Consider the following 24,545-nt stretch of genomic DNA (forward strand, 5'->3'; position numbering starts at 1 on the left):
GCTGGTTAAATAAATACATTTTTACTGGAAAAAGTATTCTTTAATAAATATTATTTAAAAGTACAAAAAAAGAGAACAAAAATAAATATATTTACAAAAAGCAAAGGCTGCGAGATTTTTTTCTCTAGATAAAACTGACAGTAAACATAAATATAAAGATAACATTTTTGTAGCCATTCCATCATTTAAGAAACAGCAAATGAAATGAGTTACCTGCTGATCTACTACTCTGTAACTTTTAACCTGAAATAACTAAAATTCAGTATCAGAGTCATGGATTTGCAATACTAAATTTTTTCACTAATTTCTTCATTTGCTTGATTTTCTTCTTTAAGATTTGATGATCTTGTTTTGAAATATACCGAAAATATCTACAACCTAAAAAAAGGGGGAAAAAAAGGCAAAACAAAGAGTCTCAGTTATCAGCATCGACTAATATATATCAGCATCGACTAATATATACTTAAACTCTTCCTTACTCAGCCGGGCACACAATAATCGTGCAGCCTGACCCGTGCTGGAGCGCCGCCCTCTGGGCCGAAGCCTGTGTCCATGCAGGGGGCCCGAGCCTCAGTCCCCAGCATCTGGTTCTGCGGATCGTCAGGAGCAACCCTCGAGCACTGAGCTGGAGCAGTCCCAAGCACTGCAGAATGTGCCCTCCTCCCCCAAACGAAAGAAAAACAAAAATTTATATATCACCTATACCAACATGTCACAAGTTTAATAACTACTGCCACAGAATAATATTGCTTCTGCTATATGCAGAGAGAGAGATAATGATTTTTTCTTTTCTGTTAGGGGTGGGATGGGGTGTTTGGTGTTTGAGCCACATCCATCAGTGCTCAGGACTGAGTCCTGACTCAGCGCTCAGGGCACCACATGTAGTACGGGGTCTGAGCCCAGGTCTGCTGTGTTCTCTCTCTGGCCCCACAAAGATATCCCTGACTCAGGATAAGTAAAGCTTATCCTCTTCCCTACTCCCAAACACCAGTGCACATTTTACATCGATACTTCACTAGATATGATGATAAGCAGACCTTCCCCGAAAGCCAACTGCACTTAACGCTAGCCTGTGAATCGAAGAAGCATCTCCCTCCCAAAGGATGTGCCCAGTGGAAACTGCGGAGATGAGGGGCAGACCAAACCAGTCAGCGGGGGAGAAATGGAACACTGCCAGTGATCCAGCCTTCGAGCAAGTGGCTGGGTGGTGCCGACGTCATCCCTGACTGCCAGGCCAGTTCACTGCCACTCGTATCTGTTTTTAGTTATTTAACTTAACTCACAAAGTTAAGAGGGTCACTTGAGTAATATTTTAGAACAAAACCCAAATGTTTATATAAGATAAATGCACACTGGATAGTGCAAGAGTTGTCTGCTTTTTTTCGAGAGGGGGGAGACTCCTAAAGTGGTGCTCAGGAGGCCTGGGGTCACTCCCAGTGTATCTGCCAGCCAGTGAGAAGCTCAAGCCTGGAGAGGTAAGGGCTGCCACTCAGGCCTGATTCTGCTGCAGTGCCCGGGGGCCTCCAAGCCTATTCTGGCTGGTGCTGGGGCCAGGGGTCGGACCCGGGGCCTCCAGTACGTGTGTGTACTAGTCCCCTGAGCTATCTTACTGCATTCTTCTAAGAGACGTTTAAAAATATTTTATAAATGAATTAAACCTTAAATAATATGTGAAAAATTAATCTGATAATAGTTTCAGCTTAGTTACATCTTCTCTGGGAAATTATTAGAGTAAATAATACATCTAGAGTAACCATTTTATTATCTCTAAAAAATAGTATTCCAGAACTGCTAGTCTATTAGTGAAACTTGTCCGATGACTTATTTCTGAACATATTTACAAATATTCTCCACCCCCAATAATCAGAAAACGTACTGGAGATAGGATCAAGGTGCTTGCAGGCACCCAAACCTGGCTCCAACTCCAGGACCACATATGGTGCCTCAAGGAGATCCCGGCACCACCAAACGTGCCCCAACATCCCCCCTCAAAATAAATTAAAAAAAAATTTTAATAAATTTTAAAAATAAAATAGTCCCCAATTTGGGGGAAAAAATCATAAAGATTTCTGCTTTTAGCTAGAATACAGAAAGCAGGAGAGAAATCTGTTGCCACTCTCGCATAAAGGGAAGAAAGCCAGTAGACTCCACACTGCAGTATCTCCTCCACTCCACCAGGCCTGAACTGCCTTACAGCGAGGAAAGGAAGCCCCGGGAGGGACAGGCCCACCAAGGGCATGGGAAGGGCCCCCGCCCCGCTCTCGGTCCAAAGCAAAGTAACACAAGGCTGGGATGACAGGAAGCAGCAAGAGGAAAAGTTTCCATCACTGACTTAACTCCAGAGCAGAGCGGCTGCACCCTCACCCCTGCAGGAAGGAAGAGGCCCAGCTGCAGGCCTAACTGTGCTTGTTTTACATATACTTTAGAATTTTCCCCAGGAATGCTACTAGGTAAACTGTAACAGGAATACACGGTCATCATCTGTAATCACAAAACTGTCCAAAAGCTGTATCTAGATAAAAACAACAGAAATACATGTACCTCTTCCTAACAATATTCCAGCTACCAGAGCTTTCTCACATGCCAAATTTTTCTCCTCCTTCCAATCACTTTTTGCCCAAAAGATGCTGAAGTGAAAGCTTGGCCACCAACTTTTCCTGGAGTTCCACTCCTCCTGAACCCAGGCGAGATGATTCCTGGAAAATAAAGCATAAAAAGGGAATGCTCATGACAGAACAGAGCTATGCTGTTAGATTTTGAATGTAAGTAGCATCCATGGAAAGAAGACAAGGAAAATGTTTGCAAATTCGCTTGCTGAGTGTGGCCACGCACAGCACATGCTTGAAGCAATAGCTCAACACGCACAGCTGGAGCGCACGGTGTGCACGCAGGACCCCTGGGTTAGTTCCCAGGCACTAGTGGGGGAGACCCCAGCACTGAGCCGGGGAGAGCATCTGAGCACCGCCAGGCGAGGGTCATAAACAAAACTGTTATTCTGCGTAGGGGCCTAGATAGTGTTTTGGATTAGAAAATGGTTTTTAACCAAGGTGATGAACATATCATACCTAACATATTTCATAATAAAACATTGTTCTAGCTACAAGGTCAAGTCCGATCCAAAGCTTAAAACAAGATCTTGTTAATAATGAATTTCCTAATAAACAAAAGGGATTAACTTTTCTGCCCCAAACCACTAAATGCTGATATGGATACATGCCAATAAAAAGAAATTCACTGTGACCTAAAACAGTAAAACAGATACAATGAAAGTTAATTTTGTGTTTATTCTTATCTCCTCTCAAAAGTAAACAAAGGTCACCCCTTCCTTTTTCACTTCAAAGGCCTCAGCAATGACATCTGATCAGATCTTCAGTTTTACACCTTCTGGTCAGAGACATCGTTTCCAGCTCACGCTGGAATTAATACTGAAGAATAAACTGCAATGGGCTGGCTCGCTCTTAAGCCCATGTTCTCCCTTGAACACACACATCACTTGTTTGTCTGTCTTTTTGCTTTTTACACTCTGGAGAAGCCACTGCTCTCTCTCACACAGAGGCTTCTCTCCTCTCCCCTCACATCTAAGGAAATCTCGATAATAACTATCTTGCTTCACTGAAAACAAAACAAAATAAACAAACAAACAACACACACACACACACACACACACACACACACACTCCCCTAGCAGTGCAAAGGGCAGGTATAGGAATCATTTTGGGGGCTGGAGCGACTGTATAGTGGATAGGGCATTTGTCTCACATGCAGCTGACCCAGGTTCAACCCCAGCATCCCGCACGGTCCCCCAAGCACCGCCAGGAGTAACTCCTAAGTGCAGAGCCAGGAATAACCCCTGAGCATTGCTGGGTGTGACCCAAAAAGCAAAAACACAAGTACTTCGACAGCATGATAATGGTCAGGGAGATGCTCCAAGGGCTAAGGCTATGCTCTGCATACGGAGGTGCCGGGTTCCACCCCAGCATCTTGTGGTCACTGCAGTACCGCAGGGAGCCATCTCTGGGCACTGTGCCATAAGGACCACCCAGGATACTCCAAAAATCAAAATTCACACAGAGAAAATCTAGAATAGCATTTTTGTAGTTACATTGTGACTTTGTACTTCCTTACTTCTTTCTGGTGGTGGTCTAAGAACTCAACAACCCAAGCTCTTTTGAACTGGATTTTGTAGTTGATTGCTTCTTACTAACAAGTTCCTATACATAGTATTAGTATTCAATAAAGGACTTTTAAGCTGAATTAAAAATAATAATAAGAAGAAATCCCCAATCGGCCAGGAGATGGCATCTTCAGGTGAAGCGTTACTGCCAGCTCCTTCCCTGGCACTTCCCCATGTGCCAAAGGCCATGTGCCAAGGAAGTCCCAACCTCTGCAGTCTGACACTCCAAGTGCACAGCCATCATTACAGTAGGAGCAGCAGCAGAGGGAAGGGCGGGGACAGGATCCCCAACTCCCAAAGCAAGGCGAAAGAGGCGAGAGTAAAGAGGGCAGGAGACAGTGCACAGGGCTGCCGCTCAGTGTGGAGGACGCCTGGTCTCATCACATGTCCTCCCCAAAGCACCGACAGGAATAACCCACAAGCCCTGTGCAGGGACAGCCCCCAGCATCAGTGGCACGACCCCCAAACCAAACCCTAATTATAATAATAATAATACTACTAATAACAGTAATGATAGAGACAGGAGATAGAAAGGGGCTGAGCAACAGTACAGTGGGTAGGGCATCTGCCTTGCAGGTGGTCGCCAACCCGAGTTTGATCCCCGAACCTGCCAGAAACGACTCCTGAGTGCAGAGCCAGGAGTAACTTCTGAGAATCAGTGGGTGTGCCCTTCCCTCCAAAAAACTACCAATTTGATTTTTACTTACCTCATTAAGGTCTGTCTGAGATATCTGGCTAAATATTTCCAGGCAGTTATATTTTTAGTGCAACCAGAAAAATCTAAGACTCCAAACAATACTTCCAATCCCAGTTTATGATGTTCTTCTTTTCCTGCAATGATCATAACAATGGGAATTTATATAAAACATCAATGTGCATAAAGCCAACATAGATGTTTAATGGTTCCTGTGTGACGGAACCAAAGATCTGAGTCTGATTAGCTGCTTGAAAGTATTCACATGCTCATACTCAGACAATGATCTGAGTCCATGGCAATAAAGCAAGGGCGCATGGCTAGTGCTGGCAGGCTCTAGGAGAAATTACTGACTGAGCCTGCCCCATCCGAGGATTTTATTTGTGGTCCTGTCTATTAGGAATAGGGTTGACCCAATAATTTGTGAAAATTAGCTCAGGTCACGTGTTTACAACAGTGTCAATATTTAGTTTCGCTGTACACAGTAACCACACCTCACCCCGCCAGGCCTTGCATGCTCCTTCTGGCCCACCTCACCACCCCCCTGCCTGCTCCTGCCCTATCCTCTGCTTTATAACACAAGGGCCGCTCTCCTTGGATACTATCTATTTCCTTTTTTTGTTTTCCCTCCATACCACAGGGTCGTAGCGAGGTAGACTCTTTCCTATTCGGAGCTGAAACCCAAGAGCTATTAAAATCAAGGTGAATCAGAGAAACTGGAGCCATTTCTCTTCTATTACTGCCAAATATTCTACCACAAGTGTCAGAAAACGTCCTCCTGTTAGAAGGTCCTCCCAAAGGCAATAAAGGTCTGAGATCTGAGCAAGCCGCGCTGCATCTGCCGCAGCTTCAGCACACCGCGTAATGCCGGAAAGCAGCCAGATAGAGTACGTGCAGGCACGGAAAGAGCTGCACGCCAGGGCCGGGAAAGAGCACAGTGGGGAGGGTGCATGCCTTGCAGGAGGCTGACCTGGTTCCCGCCCCAGCACTGCACGTAATGCTCTGAGCACTGCCAGGAGTGATCCCTTAGCACAGAGCCAGCAGGAATAAGCCCTGAGAACTGCTGGTGTGTTCCAACAGAACCTGCCTCATTCAAATAGGCAAGTAGTGGGCCTGGTTCATGGGCCATGTAGCTGGGGGTCCCTAGACTACCACTTGTCTGCACCAAGAGATAAAAAACCCAACATTACCTGATTTTCTCAGTAATCTATGGAGTTCTAACATCAGTGTATGAGATGGTACAATCTGATATAAAATCTGGAAAAAAATAATCCTGTGATTTTTCATGATAGTCTAAAGGCATTTTTAAAATTTCATTTTGCTTCCCAGATGAAGGTCTTTCTAACATGCATTCAATAGACAGGCTTAAAAGACACCTGACTGAGGTTGAGAGATAATACCTCACCTGTGGCAAACCCAGGTTCATTCCCCACCCCCCCACAATGTTCCCTGAGTCCCATCAGGAGTAATCAGAGTCACCGGATAGCCCTGAATGTGGCCCAAACCCCCCCCCCAAAATTAAACTAAAAACTAAGGAATACTAAATACTTGACTTGGGCCAGAGTGTTATTCCAACAGGTAGGGCACTTTCCTTTGTAAATCACAGTGCTGTAATAAAATTTTTTAAAAAAGAAGATTCAAACTAAAATTTTATTTCTCATTTTAGCATTCAATAGGAGATTCAAATTCCTCTTTAATCTGCTGGCTGAGACACTTTAGCTTTACACTGAAATAATTTTCTAGAAAACAAACTAACTAGTCTTGTTAATTCTCTTCCGACAGGGAAGATAATAAGAAATGACACAAATTTGGAAAAGAGCAGCTGACAGTTACACAGAACTGAGCAGACTTACTACAAAGCATGAGCTTAAAATTTTACTATTTTTTACCACAAGTATATTTTTTATGCAATAACGTATAGAGCTACAAACATAAAACATAAATTTTACAAAGCCTGTACAATAAAAAGTATAAAACATCTCACCCAATGAAAGACCTAGCTGAACAAACACACGCAAGATTCACAGCTAAGGAATCTCAAGACTCTGATTCTCTCAAAAGAGACCTATAGATTCAAAACAGTAGCAAAATGTCTTGTAGCTAGGGCTACAGGGACAGTACAGGGGTTAGGGCACTGGTTTTGCACACCACTGAATACAGTTGATTCTCAGCACAGCATAGGGTCCCCAAGCCCCACCAGGACCAGGAGAGATCTCTTGAACAAAGCCTGGAGAAGACCCTGTACACCACCAGGTATGGCCCCAAAACAAAAAAGTTCACATACACTTCTGAGAAATTCCACACTGAGAGCTAATGACATTACAGCCAGAAGAAAATATAGGTGCAGGGGCTGGAGCACTAACACAGTGGTTAGGGCGTTTGCCTTGCATTCAGTCAACCCGGGTTCGATTCCCAGCATCCCCTATGGTCCCGAGTTCCGCCAGGAGTGGTTCCTGAGTACAGAGCCAGGTGTGACCCAAAAAGTAAAAAAAAAAAAAAAAAAGAATGTGCACAAAAGGATGCATGCATGAATGCTAGCATTCATAATAGTCATGAAGTAAAACTAGTCCAACCATCTACCCAGAAGGGAAGGTGTAAAATCACCTACTCAGCAGTGACAACAAATCCCTGATACAATAACCTGGATGTATCTCAAAGACATTAAGCTGACCAAGAAAAGCCAATGGAGAAAAAAAAGTAATCATAGTTAAGATTTTATTTTTATGAAGAGATCAAATTAATACACAATGATACACAGGAAATTAACAATTCCCTTGGCATATGAGTGGGTTAGCGACAGAGAGAAATGGGTGTACTGGTTATACAGAAAAATGAAGGGCTTTCTAAGGTTAGGGAAATGCTAAATATTGTAGTTATCAGCAGTTACAATGATGTACACACTGATTCAAAAGAAGGTCAGAGAGACAGCATGGGTGAAGATACAAGCTCGCATATGGTCGACACTGGTTCAGTCCTTTTATTTTGCTTTTTGGATGACATCTGGCAATGCACAGGGGTTACTCTTGATTCTGCACTCAGGAATTACTCCTGGCAGTGCTCAGGGGATCATATGGGATGCTGGGATTCGAACCCGGGTTGGCTGCGTGCAAGGCAATGCCCTACCCACTGTGCTATTGCTCCAGCCCCGACACTGGTTCTGTCATTGGTACCACATAGGCCCCTAAGCTCTGTCAGGTGCAGCGCTAGCGGCCCCTGAGCACTTAAGAGATGATCTTCAGGACGCCCTCCTGGCCCCAGCACTGCCTGGGAGATGTGGGTGGCCCCCAGGTCCTTGACACACCACCTCCTCAGGTCCTCGCACTGAACCACCAATCTGGTTGGCCAAGAATCAGTGTGTGTGTGTGTGTGTGTGTGTGTGTGTGTGTGTGTGTGTGTGTGTAGGGGGGGGAGGAAGGCATCCCTAGGTCATCTGAGCATTGCTCTGGCAAACTCCTATCCCCAGAAAAACCATCCAACCAAATGTAATTTAAAATAGGAATAGCATAATATGTAAATTAATTGCAGTAAAGGTGATTTTCAAAGCAAAGCAATGCAGCACTTTCCAGTGAGGGTAATAGAAGGTTTCTGAAATGTGACCCTCCCGCTCTCCTCAGCCTGAGCTTGGGGCAGTGTAATCAGGGTATAGATGGCCAATGGCAGGTCACCCAAGCCTGCAGCCCTTCCTCAGTTTACCCCATGTACCACACATGTACTGTAATTTTCTACTGCTGTTCTAGCATGTAAGCTGGAAAACAGTGACTCAAGAATGTTTTAAAGTAGACCTGTTCAAACATGGAAATAAATACTTACCTTAAGCACACTTATCAGTTTCTCTTGGGGAGCCTTCTCTCTCTTTAGAAAGTTGTAGAGGTAGATGTGGGCATTGGGGTTGGAAGGAAACTTCTCATCATAGGCATAATTTGTGAGGACCTCCCGGGCTCCATCTCGATCCCCGTAGAAATCCAGCATCTGTATAAAATAAATCACAATATATCAGCACAAGTCAAACCACTGTCTAAAAGATGATGCACTCCTTATTGTATGATGGGTACAATAACATAAGGACAGAACTTGCCATCCAGAGAACCACAGTAGTGCCAGTTTTTGCTTTCACCAGCATGTAGCAACTTGACGGGACAAAGTTTGCTTCCAGCAAGGCCTACAAGGCTTTCCATTTTGTTGTGACCATATTTTGTTGCTGAAAATGCAGCAATTCAATCTAAGAACTGTTCCTGTATTTCATTTCTATAAGACCCTCAAAGTGGGACCCACTAACAATGGAGAAAAATGATGTCCTGCACCCCAGTGCCCTGTTCCTAAGCAATGGGTGGGGTCCCACAGTCTCCACCCACTTCCTCCTGCTCCTTCCGTGTCAGGGATCACCCTGACCACACACTGACCTCTTTCACACTCACCAAATATTCCAAACGAAAACTGATTATGAAAATTCAATTCTGGCTCAGTGCCAAGGTTTCTGGTTCTTTGATAATGAGCAAAATAACAGAACAGGGGTTGGAGAACAGTGGGTAGGGCATTTGCCTTGCCTTGCATGCAGCCGACCCGGATTCGATTCCCAGCATCCAATATATCCCCTGAGCACTGCCAAGAGTGCTTCCTGAGTGTAGAGCCAGGAGTAACCCCTGAACCCCTGAGCATCGCCAGGTGTGACCCAAAAAGCAAAAAAAAAAAAAAAAAAAAAAAACAACAAAAACAAAAACAAAATAACAGAACATCCTTCAGAATTTTCCAAAAGCCATTATGCTGCATCCCATTTGTGATCTAGCTTCGTATTTTGTCCCTTGACCTCCTCTAGCTCATCACATACTTCTGCTTTTCTTTGAAGCCAAGAGTAAGGCCTGAGCAATTCTGGTGTGGCCCCAAATAAAACTAAACAAAACAACAACAAAAAATCCACACAATTGGCATTTGTAACCCTATCATCATTTTTTAAATGTGTGTTGCCCAACTGTGAAAACAGATTACCCATTTATAGCACACTAGAAAATTAGATTCAAACCAAAAAACCATAACATATTTTTATACATTTTCAAGAGAATTTTCTCCATCATTTGCCTTATGATCGATAAACATTAGCCTAGAAAAACAAAATTAACAAAACTTTATGAAAAGTCTACTTACCTCCACATAACTTTTCACAAAAGGATCCCAAACTCCAGGAATTTGAATTAATGAAGCAAAGTTCATAGATGTCTTCCAGCTACTGTTACGCATATTCTGGGAAGCTGTATTATAAGCGTAATCATCCTCATCTGTCCAAAGAAAAGATTTTCAAAAATTATTCAATACTGAATACTTCTGATGAGCAGGATATAAGCAACCACCCACAAGAAAAGTCTGCACTCAGGGACTGGAGCCATAGCACAGTGGGTAGTTTGCCTTGCATGCGGCCGACCCAGGTTCGATTCCCAGCATCCCATATGGTCCCCTGAGCACCACCAGGGATGATTCCTGAGTGCAGAGCCAGGAGTGACCCCTGTGCATCGCTGACTGTGACCCAAAAAGCAAAAATGGAAAAACAAAGTCTGCACTCATAGAGAGTTTTATTATTTTTAAATATTAAAAAAAAAAAAAGCTCCCAGCTTGTTCTGAAACCAACCTTACAAAAAAACAAATACAAAAGCATATAAACAACTATATTATGGACAGTACAAAAATCCTAAATACCAGAAAAATGAATCCAGCAACATATAACAAATGATGTATCAGGCACAAATGGGATCTATTTTAAGAACTGCAAAATCGATCAATGCAACACTTCTAAAACAAACAGAACAAGGAATACAGAAACACGTAATTATCTCAACTGATGTAGGAAAAACCTAGGACAACATGGCAATCCTCTAAGATAAAAACGTAACCATTGGAAATAGAAGGAACTTTTTCAGGCTGATAAAAGTCATCTATAAATAACTGGCTCTCGTATCAGACTTAACAGTGCAAGGCCGCAGGGAGGACAGGACGTCCTCCGGACAGTTCCACCCCACAGTCCTCCAGAGGCCCAGTGCCAGGCAATCCAGCGAGACAGTAACATAAAAGATAGACACACTGGAAAGAAAAAAAAGCAAAACTATCTCTTAGTTGCAGGTGGCATGATGTTTTATATAGAAAATCCTAAGAATCCACTAATAGGCCAAAGGTACCAGGATATAGACAGCTGTCACGGGAGCAAGGTTGGAGAGGGAGTACACGTGCAGGGTACTTGCCTTGCACACAGCGCTGGTCTGGGTTCAATCCCTGGCACTCCACCTGTTCTCCTGGGCGACACGGACCCCCCACAACCCCCACCAGCAGACCAATTCCTGAGTACAGAGCCAGGAGTAAGTCCTAAGCACCGCTAGATGTAGCCACACGCCCCCCCCCCACACACACACACACATACACACCCCAAAGAAGAGAGAAAGAGAAAGGCAAGAAATGCGTTTCCTCCCATCTCCCTCCAGACAGGCTAGTACTGGGCTGCAGTGCGCTGATCTGTCATGTTGGGGTGTCAGGGAACAAAGTGGCGGGGCCCATGATCCAACTCACATTTGCACATATGTAGTAGGCACTCCAGCACTGAAAATGTATCTTTAGGAAAAGGGGAGCCCCAAGTATAAGGTACAAACTTCCTAAGGAAAGGGGCTCCTGGCTGCTTCATAGCAACCTGGACAGGCCACAGAGCAGGCACATCACAGGCCAACTCCCAATGTACATTCCCGTGTATGAGTTTGACTACAGACATGAGTCTCAGCCTAATTTTTCCTTAAGTGGACATTCTGAGGATTAGGACCATCTGAAGACCTGTACAGACAACTCCACCATCAGCTCCTGTCGCTACAGAACCAAGCGTCAGCCACAGAAAGGTACGGAGTCATCTGCCTGTGGAACTGACCGTGTAAGCGCCACGTTTCAACTGAGTTAACTGGCAAATATTTGCGTGGGTTCTATCTAACCATGTGTCAGAAGAAAAGTAAATATTAACTTTACAACCCACTTAATCAGTTAATATCAGCAGCTTTTTTTTTTTTTTTTTAGTATCAGAGAAGACATTATGGTAAGGTTAACAAAAAAGATCGAGGACATGTAAGTTATTAGGTGGGGTAATACAATATAAAATACACATAAATAACAGCAAAAAATACAGCCAAATGATGCAGGCGGTACAGACAGCAGCTATAGATGGTCTAGAGAGCAAGGGAAGGCAGATGGCTTTCCAGATGAGGAACTGGCACAGCCCCTACAAAATGATCGTGAAGAAGACAGCAGAAGCGTGGGAGAGATTACAGAGAGAAAGAGAAAAGGCAATTCTGAAGTTAGTGGATTTACTATGCCTGGAGACCAAGGAAAACTATTTTCACATAAAGACAGTAAGGAATGTTACATCACACGTGGTACTTTCACATGTGATGTAATAAATAGTAGGACTGAGATTTAGATGGAGAAAGAGAAAATAAAAGAGAATTAAAATTTCCAACTTTTATGACTTCAATGAGAAAAAGAATCAAGAAGAGAAAATGCACAGACTCCAACAGCTACAGACAACACAAATATGGACCCAGAAAAGGAAGGTCACACTGGGAAGAAGACAGACTCTCACTCTTAGAAGTCAGAGCACATGACCGATTCTGGGTGTGGTCAGTAACCAAGAAAACTGTCATACCTTCCCACAGAAATGAACTTTACCATGTTTTATTGTCTTACTCTTTAAATGCATTATCCTGAGAAACCACATAATAAAGGAAAATAATCTCCATTCCAAGTAAGGTGAAATGCTCATCATATACAAAATGCCTGCCAAAGCAGCTCTATAGCCTTTCTTGGAAACTGTGGCTTAAAAATGATCTAAAATGATCATTAATAATGAATCCTCTAACAGCGTTATTCGACCATAAATTCTGCCCCCAACCTATACCCCAGTGGGCCACAGGTTAAAAACAAACGGGGACCCACAGCACCAGAGCAGGGGGGTAAGTGGCAGGGGAGGAAAGCAGAGGGGCCACGGGATGGTAACGTGGTCAAAATGGGGCCAGGGTTGGCAGAAGGCTGAGAAACACTGACCTAATTCAGGTCTGAAAAGTTTGGGGACATATCAGAAATATAAAGGACAACAAAGAGTTACAGCTCCATAGAAATGTCTGTTCTTTGTGTAATCAGGGGAAATGACCCCTTCTGAAATCCCCTGGGTCCAGCCTCATTACCAAAAGTAGCTGCCTTGTATGCACTCACCAAGCTTAGACAATTCCATCTTCTTTTTCGACCAAGTAAAATAATGCAAAAGCCCCTTATAGGCCTTCACGAGGTTGATGAGAACCTCCTGGGAAGAGGACTTTTCACCGTATCTCCACGTCTCTGCCTGGCCAAGATTCCTGCTTGCATCCTCAAGCATGCCATGATGCAGAAGGTAGAGTGCATGCTGTAAGGAGATCTGCAACAGGAAGAAGAAAAAACCCACGGGAGTTTAGCTCCGAGACAACAGAAGCAGTCTGTGCTGGGGCTGGCCTTGGTAAGACACAAATGAGAAACACTGTGGCTTGGCAGGAAAAATTTCAACTGAGCAATGAAATCAAATAGGAAACAATGAACATCATGGATGTTACCTAATGGAAATTTACAAACAGATGACACTTCCAGAATGAAAAAATTCAGAGACACACAAAAATGATTAGAGGTTGCCAGGGATTGGGAGATCAAGGAAACTGGGAAATTACTGCATAATGGGTACAGAGTTTCCATTTGGGAATACTGATGACAGCGGATCAACCTTGAAATGTAACAAATGCTACTAAATTCTATTCTTTAAGAATTAGGTATTTTTTTAAAAAAAGAATTAGGTATTTCACCACATTTTAAAAAAAGGAAATTAGAAAAAGTAGAAACATCAACAAAAAATGAACTAGAGTCTTTTAGGACTTCAGGTACATACCAGTCTGTCATAATTCTCCGGTTGTGTAATTATTGTGTAAAAAAGCAACTATTGACAGACTGAAATGGATGTGGATGTTTACTTAGAAACATTGAAAAAAAGAAAAAATATATTTAGAAACTACTAAAAAGGTGTACCTTTGAGGCAAGTATCTACCACAGAAAGGAAGATACAATGTAGTTTAGAAATGCTGGGGGGGGGGCAAGGGGGGGGAAGAGGTCTCTCACATGGTAGTACACAGAGTTACTCCAGGCCCCACACTCGAAATTGCTCCTGGCGGTGCTCTGGGAACCAAATGGGATGCCAGGGATCCAACCCCGGTAGACCACGTGCAAGGCAAATGCCCTACCACCCTACCAGTTGTAGTGCCACCCCGGCCCTAGTATGGAAATGCCTAAATGCTTTTAAACAAGAATTTTATGAAAGATCAACTGAATTTGGAGAAAGTTCTACCTAAACATTAGAGCATTCAAACATATTCACACATGAATTAAAAGAATTAAGAATTAATACTGTTAAATTTTTAAAGTGTTCATACTACCAAAGACATTTTAATGAGTCTTAAAATTCTGATGACAGTTTCCACAGAAATAGGGGGAGAAGGGGCCGGAGCGATAGCACAGCAGGTAAGGCGTTTGCCTTGCACTCGGCCGACCCGGGTTCGATCCCCGGCATCCCATATGGTCCCCTAAGCACCGCCAGGAGTAATTCCTGAGTGCAAAGCCAGGAGTAACCCCTGAGCATCGCTGGGTGTGACCCAAAAAGCAAAAAAAAAAAAAAGAGAAATAGGGGGAGAAAAACCTCATTTCTAAATTACTATGTAGCCACAAAAGACTCTCAATAGCCAAAGCAATTTTTTGTTTGTTGGTTGGCTTTGGAGCCTCATTCGACTGGGATCAGAGGCCACTTCTGATAGGATCAGAGGACCACAGAGGGTGCCAGGGATTGAGCCCATTTGGCCATGTGCAGTGCAAGTGGCTTACTCGCTAGCCAAAGAAATATTAGCTTAATATTAAATTAAATATTAAATACCATGCTTCCTGGTTTCAAACTACATTATAAGCTATAGCTATCAGGGGGCCTGAGCCATAGTACAGTGGGTAGGGTGTCTGCCTTGCATGTAAACAATTTGAGTTCGTTCACCCTTTCTGGTCCCCAGGACCCACCAAGAGTGATCCATGAGTAGAGAGACAAGAATCAGCCACGAGCACCACTGAGTGTGACCCTAAAACCAAACCAAAACAAAGCTACAGCAATCAAAATAACATGATCAATTAATTTATGACAGACAAAGGGATTGACTATAGCAAAGGTATTTTCTTAAAAAAAATTCTTAAAAAAGTAACAGTGCTAAAAACAGAATCATGAAATGAACGGAATTGGTCTATTTTACAACATTCACAAAACCTGACCTAAAATAGATTAAGAACTGAAGAAATTAACAATGTATGATTGAAACACAAGCACGAAAAGTTGTAAATCTGTAACTGTACCTCACGGTGATTCAAAAAAGAACCGAAGAAATGTAAAACCAGAACTATATAACTCCTACAAGGAACTGAAGAAAAGTTCCTTAACATAGGTCTCTTTCAGACAGGACACCGAAAGCAGAAGCAATAGTAAAACTCAACAAGATAGAGCAAATCAATCTGAAATGCTTCCGCACCACAAAAAAAGACCACAAAGGAGACAGAAAGGCAACTTCTCACAGATGGTAAAGGAGCTTAGGTGACAGAAGTGAAGCACATGGTTCTTTTACCTTCTCGTATTTGTTGTGGTGTCTTGCACTTTTCCCATGCTTTTTACTTTATTTCCTACTTTTATCAACGGGCCAAGTAATTTTTTACACACACACACACACACACACACACACACACACACACACACACACACACACACACACGGAGAGGGAGTGAAGAAGGGGGGGGGGAGAGAGAGCGACCATTTGTTCTGAGAGAAAGACAACAAATTTTTAAAAAGTGAACATTGCAAATGTAAATTTACAAAGCCTAATTCTCATCACCTTTAAGTAATTCATGACGCCAATATTTTTCATCCGGTCAGCAAAATTACTAAAAGTCTCCACATTGCTTTTAGGATGGTAATAGAGAATTTCACTTCCAAGCTTCCAGATAATCTGTCAAAACAGAAATTATTAACAAAAATGTAAAAGCTTTGCCTTAATTTCCATCTAAAAGTCCTTTTTCTATACACTTCTAGTATCAATAGTCTTCCCCAAGACCCAAACTGTTGTTAACTGTAGCTAATGCAAACTGTTTTATCTGTGATAAAAATCATTTTTACTAACTAAAATGCCACATACCTATGCTATGATAGTGCCATTTTAAAGTTACTAGACAGAACACTGAGTTAAGTTACAGGATACTAGGTTACTAGGTAGACAGGCCCCCCAACCACACACACGAGATAACCTTTAATAGAGCTGGAAAACTTGGGTCTATTACTATCAGCTTCTTCATTTCTCTCATTCTCAGCTTTGCTATGTACAAAACGACAGATGTGGGGCCCGGGAGATGCTCACAGGGCTGCATCGAGTGCTCTCCATTCACAAAAAAATGCTGTGAGAGTGCTGGAGATTCTGGTTCAGTTACCAACACCAATGGCAGTGAGCCCAGAACAGTCCCTGTCCATGAGCACTGCCAGGTGCGGTCCCCAAAGCAAACAAAACTTAAAAAAGAGAGTGACAGTCTATGTTTCCTGAGGTAACTTTAAGTTCCACGAATACTGTCAAATTTATTTCTGTAACAGAGCTTAACACTCTTCTTGTTGATGGTACTAAATCTTTCTCTCTTACCATAATTTAAAGAATTTCAGTGAAATCAACTTTAAATTTAGACACATTTAAAATAAATTAAATGACCATATACCCTGGTATTTAGCGTAAATCAAACTATGTTCTTTTTGTTGGGGGTAATAAGGTTAGGGTTCTCCTCTTTCTCGGTTTTTGCCATGCCAGGATGCATTTGCCTTGCACAGGGCTGACCCAGTTTGATCCCCGGCACCCCATATGCTCCCCCTAGCCCGCCAGGAGTGATCCCTGAGCTCAGAGCCCAGAGTAAGCCTTGAGCTTACTCTGGCACACTTATTAGAAAACCAATGAACCAATACCTTCCTTGTACAAAACAGTCTGGACAAAAGGAATCAGTAAACCTGCCCAATGTTTTCTGCCCAATGTTTTCCAGCTACATTGACTTCAGTTCATAATCTAAATTCCCAATGAATGGTTAACTTTTCTTATAGTGTTTTTTTTTTTTTTTTGTGTGTGTGTGTGTGTGTGTGTGTGTACTAGACATCTAACTAATGCAAAGGTAATATATTAGCAAAAGTTAACTGAGATATTCATATGGAGCTAGTGTATATAAACAATCATTCAATGAACACATTTAACAGCACATGCCTGGTACTGTTATAAACAAAGATCTCTGCCAATGGGGAAGTCATACTTTGTTACAGACAGGTAACAGAAAATTAAGCTGGCAAGTACTATGGGGGAAGAATGAAGCAGGAGAAGGGAGAGGCACACACAAGGCAGGAATGGGGGCTGGCATGCAACAGCAAATTGCACTGGTAGCTTGACTGAAAAACGAGACAAAGACAGGAGCTGCTGTGGTAACTGGAGAGCGCTCTCCCCATATAGAAAATATCTAAGGCACTGGTAGTTGAGCGGGAATATATCTGGCTTGCAGACAGAAAAGAAAAACCAACTGTAAGGTCAATGTGGGCAAAAGAAGCAACATGAGCAGGTCACGTGGACCAGAGGGGCACTCAGAATTTGGTGTTTAGAGGGTGAGTGGGAAGAGACATTCAGTGATGCAAAGACAATTAACATGGGGGGGGGGGGAGAATTAACATGACTTGACTAATGCTTTAAAAGAATCACACCGCACCATTAGTCATTAAAATAATACAAATCAAAACCATGATACTAATCAAATAAGAGCTAGGATGGATGTAGTAACAAAATATGGGCATTAACAATGCTGGTAAGGATGTGGGAAAACTAAAATCTTCAACCCAACGGTCCCCTGAACGTCACCACGGATAGTCTGGGGATCCCCAGAGTACTGCTGGGTGAGGCCTGAGAAGCCCCGGCACTGCAGGGCTTACTTAGGCAGCATCACATCTTTTGGACTGATCCTAAGTTAAAATGCTTAGATCCACACACGTAGTTGGCTGAAAAATGCCAAGACGGTCCCCCCAAAACAAACACAACTGTCCCAACACAAACTCACCCTCCAAAACTACTTAAAGAGACTTTTAGTAAAAGCAATGTGAGATCCTGCAAAGGATATTATAGAAATTTAAAAGGCAAAGACTCCCAGGTCTATCATTTTGTCCACAGGTTACTTACCTCAGGAGCGACCTGCCTTTTGTAGGTATCGGAATCCTCCAAGATCTGTAAGTAACTGTGCATGTACTCTGCAGCCTGTTGCCACTGGTGCTTCAGCAGAGCTTCCTGGATGAAACTTAGACAAGCATTTGTTGTCTGTGCAAAATCCTTTTCCATTTTACCTCCAGTGTCTAGGATTTAAAAAGAGTCTTTTACTCACAGTAACTCCAACTCCACAGTTCAGAACACTTCCAGTAGGTAGAGCAACAGGTGCTACTAACCAGCCCATCTGAAATCCAAGACACACTCACCTGAAACCAACTTCCTTGCGATTTTAATTGGTGTCAGCAAATGAAAACAATGACTCATTTAGAGATACTTTGTTGGTATACAACATCCCATAATCTCAGGCCTACCTAGGCCTGGATCTAAACGAGGGTTTCTGTTATTGTTACTGTTACTTTAAGTGACTGTTACTGTTTCCCATGGCTAAGTTAATTTGCATATTCAGCCTATGTGGCTGAATATTATTGGTTAGTACATTAACCTACTAAATAAAAGGAGATTGAACAGGCTGCTCTCCGGCAGGCCATAACAAAAAAACCTCCTCCCCAAAAATGTGTATTTCTTCTGGGAGTGAAGTGCCTCAGACTGTCAAGTAAAACTGCAACATTGTTGCAATAATACTTTATTGACATCCTTGGGCTACCAGAGTTCGATTCAATTGCCTTTTTGTTCTTGCACTGAACAATCTGCAGACAATCTCTCAAACAGGGCACCCAAAGCAAACCTCCAAAATATTTAGAATGGGTAAAAAAAACATTAAAGCAGGGGCATTCTGTGCAAGGAAGTCTTTATTTCCAACCACAGGTTTAAAAAGCACCAAGAGGGGTCGGAGCAATAATACAGTGGGTAGGGCGGTTGCCTTGCATAAGGTCAACCCAGGTTCAATCCCCGGCATCCCATATGGTTCCCAAACATCTCGAGGAGTAATTCCTGGGCATCACTGAGTGTGACCCAGAAAGCAAAAAAAAAAAAAAAAAAGAAAGAAAAGAAAAAAGAAAAAGAATAAAAAAGCACCAAAAGGTGAGTGTTCTTTTTTTTTTTTTTAAATATAGGAGTACTGCTATTTATTCAGCCATTGATTAAGTCGACTGAATCGGGCATGAAACTCCACATTACTTTTCAAAAAAAATTTTAATTGAATATCCACAATAGACTATTACAAAGCTGTTGATAGTTGGGTTTCAGTCATACAATGACACAGCATCTATCCCTCCACCAGTGTACTTTTCCCACCACCAATGTCCTGTTTCCCTACCACCATCCCCCAACACCCCATCCCCCCAGCCTCCCTCTATGGGAGGCACTTTCCTTCTTGATCTCTCTCTCCTTTTCCTTTTGTGCATTATGGCTTGCAATACAGGTGGTAAGAGGTCATGGTGTTTGTGCCACACAATAGTTTTATAGAAATCGGGACAATTTTTACCGGGATGTTAAGGCTGGAGTAGCTTTTTAATTGGGTAGCCACTTAGGGTGTGGCTTCTGGACTGCCGAGACTTCCGAGGCTTCTGGAAGTACAGGGAGGTGGGGGAAGGTGGAAGTACAGGTAGATAGAGGGAGGTGGCCCATTCCGACCCTGAGAAAGGCTGGAGATTTCAGTCACAAAACCTGCATACCTGAATTTTCAGCAGATTATATCTCGGTGAGGTCTGTCCTGAGACAGTGGAGTCAGGCCGGGGGTATGGCAGCAATTTTGGATTGTGGAAGCAAGTGGCTACCAGGGGCTCACTTGGGTGGGTTTTGGCCAACTCGGCCCCCTTCGCTTTACAAGTTACAATTTTTTTTTAAATTTTTTTTCATTGTCTTTTTAAAATTTTTTTTATTGAATCACCATGTGGAAAGTTACAATGCTTTCAGGCTTAAATCTCAGTTATACAATGCTCAAACACCCATCCCTTCACCAGTGCAAATATTCCACCACCAGGAACCCCAGCATACCTCCCCCCCAACCACAACCCCCACCCCCGTCCTGTGTAGCTGATAAATTTCACTTTATTTTTCTCTTTACTTTGATTACACTCAATATTTCAACAAAAAACTCACTATTACTGTTTGGAGATTCTCCCCCCAAAGTCAGACCTGTTGAAAAGGAAGCATTTGATAATTTGTTTTCCATTGCTGACAATGAAGAGATTTGAGGTTTTGGATTTCTGTATTTTAGTAACTAAGTCCAGGGAAATTTCTGCCAGATATTGTATCACTGCAAGCTCGTACCTCCCTTTTGTGGTTGTCATAAGATGGCGGCCGTGGCTCAGTTCACAGTCTAGAGACATTTCTGCAAGAAGCTGCTGGTGCCCAAAGTAGTTTAGCTGGCCTCCAGGGCGATGGTCGTACAGCAGCGGGGAAGCCACACATGTACAGCCGCCAGGGTTACATCTCGACGAGGGCCGGCCCCCTTCGATTTACCCGGGTCTGTTCAGCCATGTGCAGGCCAAGATTAACTGAGGCTTTTGATTTTTTTCGAGCTTTCATTTTTACAGGGCTCACAGTAACTTAAGTGCGAATGAGAATTAAGCTACTGTAGATGTTAGTATTGACATCTCTAACTCATGTTATAAAGATAAGAGTTCTCTTACAATCCTTCCCAAAAGTAATAGATCATATATTGCCACCTTCTGTTCCCTCCCTACAACAAAAACAGAGTCCTACCCATCTAGTCTCCCCGGGAGAACTCGGGTACTAGCTAGTTTCACATATGATACAGTTTTACAGAAACCATCTTTCAGGTCTTCAACTTCCTCACAAACCCTTACCTAAAACTGATCACCAAGAACAGGCGCCTCACAATCAAAATCTCTACACACTAGTTTAATACAAGCTTAGTGCTGAGAAAGTGAGCAATTCTCACATATCCATTTAGAAGTCTTATGGTTTTCAGATCTTTTGCTTACCAATACTGTAGAAGGATGCAATCATTTCTCTTTTTTTGAGGGGGGTGGGGTGCGGGGCAGATCCAGTGGTGCTCAGGACTTACTCCAGGCGCTGAGTTCAGGAATCACTCCTGACGGGCTAGCGGGTACACGGGGTGCTGGGGATCTAACTGTGCAAGGCAAATGCCCCACTCGCTTTACTATCACCCCAGCCCCTTCATTTCTAACTGTCCTAAGGGTTAAGTATTCAAGTTTAAATGCTTAGATCCTATTGAATTCAAGGAGCCAAGAAATCTCTGTCAAGTGGAAAGGCTAGAACAAGAAAGATGTATTTGACGGCTGTGTGAAACACAGTGATTCAGATGTATTCTCAGGATTACCTATCCAACATAACAATATACAGATATCTTATACATTCTTTAATTAATTTAGATTTGGGGGTGTCACACCCCACCGTTCTCAGGGCTTTCTTCTGGCTCGACACTGAGAGATCACTCTTGGCAAGGCTCAGGTACAGTATGGGGTATCAGGGATGAACCCAGGTTGGCCTTGTGCAAGGAAAGTGCCGTATCTTCTGTACTGTCTCTCTAGCCTCTCCGTTACATTATCTTTTATGAAGTTTATCCCATAGGAAAAATTAACTTATTTGAGATTGAATTAATTTACTTGAGATGGAAAAATTAATTTATTTGAGTATTTTTGAAATGTTTTCAATAAACTATCAGAAACTATTGGAATGGATTGCAACAGATACATCCTGAACACCTCCCAGTACATCTAAATGGCAGAAATCTTTATATACATATCATCAATATTAAGCTGGTGCCAGAGATATATGTGCTAAGTATTGTTGAAAATTAAAGTGCAGTTAGCATAATTCTTTTTTTTCCATTAATTCAAAAGAACTCTTAAAATTATGCAATTTTATTGTTAGCAGTGGCAGGGATGGAACCAAGGTCTCATGCACACAAGATGTGCTTTCCTGCTAAACCACAGTCCCAGCTTATTACATATATATGCAGAGACACACTCATATATATGTATATGTGTATACGTGTGTGTGTGTGTGTGTGTGTATGTGTGCGCGCGCATGCATGTGTGTGTATTTTGGGGGCAGGGGCATGCCCAATAATGCTTAGGACTAACTCCTAGTTCTGCACTCCAGGAGGTGCTCAGGAGATCCTATGAAATGCTAGGGATCAAACATGGGTGACCGCATGCAAAGCAAGTTCCCTACCTGCTGTATTCTCTCCAGTTCTCAAAATTCTATTTTTAATTATTTTATTGCTTTTAGCCTGCAACAATCCCCACAAATTCTTTTGACCACTGAACTAGTGTGGTTATTCAGTTTTAAATCCATGTTGAATTTTCTCATTTATATTATGGCCAAAATGGTTGCATGTTATTTTACTTACCCACAGCATCGATATGCTTTTGGAGCCAAGGAAAACACATTCCTGTACCAGAGAACACAGATGCTTCATCCTTGGTCAAAGGCGTGATCAACTCTTCACTAAAATCACTCATATTCCAACCTGGAACACAGAAGCAGCTTGGTTCTTCTTCATTTTGATAATTGTCCAAACTGTGACTATCGGTCACATTCTATATACCTGAATGCACAAACTTGTGAGTTCACACAGGAACAACAGCCATCTTTTTTTAAATTTTTTTGTTTGTTTGTTTTTTCGGTCACACCCAGCGATGCACAGGGGTCACTCCTGGCTCTGCATTCAGGAATTACCCTTGGTGGTGCTCAGGGGACCATATGGGATGTTGGGATTCGAACCCAGGTTCGCCACGTGCAAGGCAAATGCCCTACCGGCTTTGCTATTGCTCCAGCCCCACAACAGCCATCTTTTTATCTAATAAATATCATCTGACCAGTCATCTTAGTAATACCTTGAGTTCCTTCAAAGACATGAATTCATTTGTCAGCAACAATCAAACCCATTTGAAAGGCTTTTACTACTGTTTCAAGTACAAAGACAAGATACTGTCCCATTTACTGAAAAAGAGCTTAAACCTGGGGAAAAAAAAACAAAACCAGCAAACTGATGAATAACAAATCAAGAACAACAACATTAGTAGTAATTGGCATTTATGGGTTATCTCCTGAGCAGGAAAACTAATTCACTAAGACTAGGTTATTACCTTTTTCCATTTTCATGATGGAAAAGCAGAGGGGCTTAGGGAAATTAAGACAGCAGAAAGGTGGGTCCACTTTTTGTCAAGCAACTTGGCATGAGGTCTCTGCTCTATGCAGAAGGCAGGGCAGATGCCGACCTGGGACTTAACACAAGACACATGTCCCTGTTCTCCACCAGGTCTATTCAATCACCTTCAGGGATGCTGGCTGTGGGTCTTTCCCCTGTCTTCCCTGGTCTCTCCAACGTTAGATCGAGTACCTTCCACCGGGTTCTCGACAGCTGAGCTAACCCCTGCCTCCAGTTTAGCTTGGCCGCACTATGGCCCGAAAGAATGCTTCCCAAAATGAAGCTCTACAGTTACAGGGGTCTGGATTTGAGACCTCAGTCGCTAAACCCGAACCGACTCACGAGTTAATTTCTGTTTTTTAACTGAAGCACGTGAGATACAGATACAAGGTTGTTCGTGATTGGGTTACGGTCATACAATGTTCCGATATCCATCCCTTCACCGGTGCACATTTTCCAACGCCAGTGTCCCCGGTTTCCCTCCCCCCCGTCTGCCTCGATGGCAGACACTTTTCTTCCCTCCCCCTCCCCCCTTACCCCTCTCTTTCCGTCGGGGCACTATGGTTTTCAATACAGGGACTGAGATTTTATCCCTTTACCTGCTTTCAGCACTCCGTTCTTACCCAGTGATCATTTCCAACTCTCATTGTCCTATTCTGCCCCTTCCCTTCCACCCTGGACCAGTCTTCCTGGCCTTTGTTTCTACTGTCCGCTCGGGTTAACCTTTAAAGCGTCCTCACAACAACCGTCCTCTTCCCACGCTCAGACAAAAGCGGCGTCCGCCCGTTGCCACGGTAACCGACGGGCCACCCACTCCTGCGCGGTTCCGAGAACTCCGGGTTGCAAAGGCCTCCGGAGAAAACACCAGAATACGGCTGAATCCCTACGCCACGGGGCTGACGCCCACGCCCGCCACACTCACCGGCCCACAGCCGAGCTCCGCGGCCCCGCGAAAGTTGTTCTACTGCCCCGGGAACAACGTGCTGATCGGAAGCGCAGTTATCGGGCGCTACGTGTGAGCATGCGCAACAAGGCGACTTCCGGCTGCGCCACGCTCGGTCCCGCCCCAACTCTTTTATCCGCCGTGGCAGAGGCCCTGCCCGCGCCTAGGCCCGGAAGTATACCGGAAGTACCCGGGGAGGCACCGGAAGTGACCCCCCCCGGCTAGGACTGGACTAGACTCTGCGATTGTAGGTGATTGGGCTGAGCTGTCTGCGGCTGGGCGAGAGGAGCAACCCCGGACGCCTCATACAT

General features: G+C 43.3%; 1 protein-coding gene across 1 annotated transcript; it reads right to left on the reverse strand.

Moving 5' to 3' along the window:
• Positions 1-24,291, reverse strand: TAF1A (TATA-box binding protein associated factor, RNA polymerase I subunit A). The gene is made up of 11 exons (XM_004613024.2): positions 24,214-24,291; positions 22,491-22,610; positions 18,164-18,333; positions 15,815-15,928; positions 13,095-13,293; positions 10,008-10,138; positions 8,679-8,837; positions 6,059-6,125; positions 4,882-5,005; positions 2,542-2,696; positions 1-378 (listed from the first exon to the last, which is right to left on the reverse strand). The coding sequence occupies exons 2-11, from the start codon at positions 22,600-22,602 to the stop codon at positions 272-274; spliced, it is 1,338 nt and encodes a 445-aa protein (XP_004613081.1). The 5' UTR covers positions 22,603-22,610; positions 24,214-24,291; the 3' UTR covers positions 1-271.
• Positions 24,292-24,545: the final 254 nt, after the last annotated feature.

The sequence above is a fragment of the Sorex araneus genome, chromosome 7 (assembly GCF_027595985.1).
Source record: "Sorex araneus isolate mSorAra2 chromosome 7, mSorAra2.pri, whole genome shotgun sequence".
Lineage (NCBI taxonomy): Eukaryota > Metazoa > Chordata > Mammalia > Eulipotyphla > Soricidae > Sorex > Sorex araneus.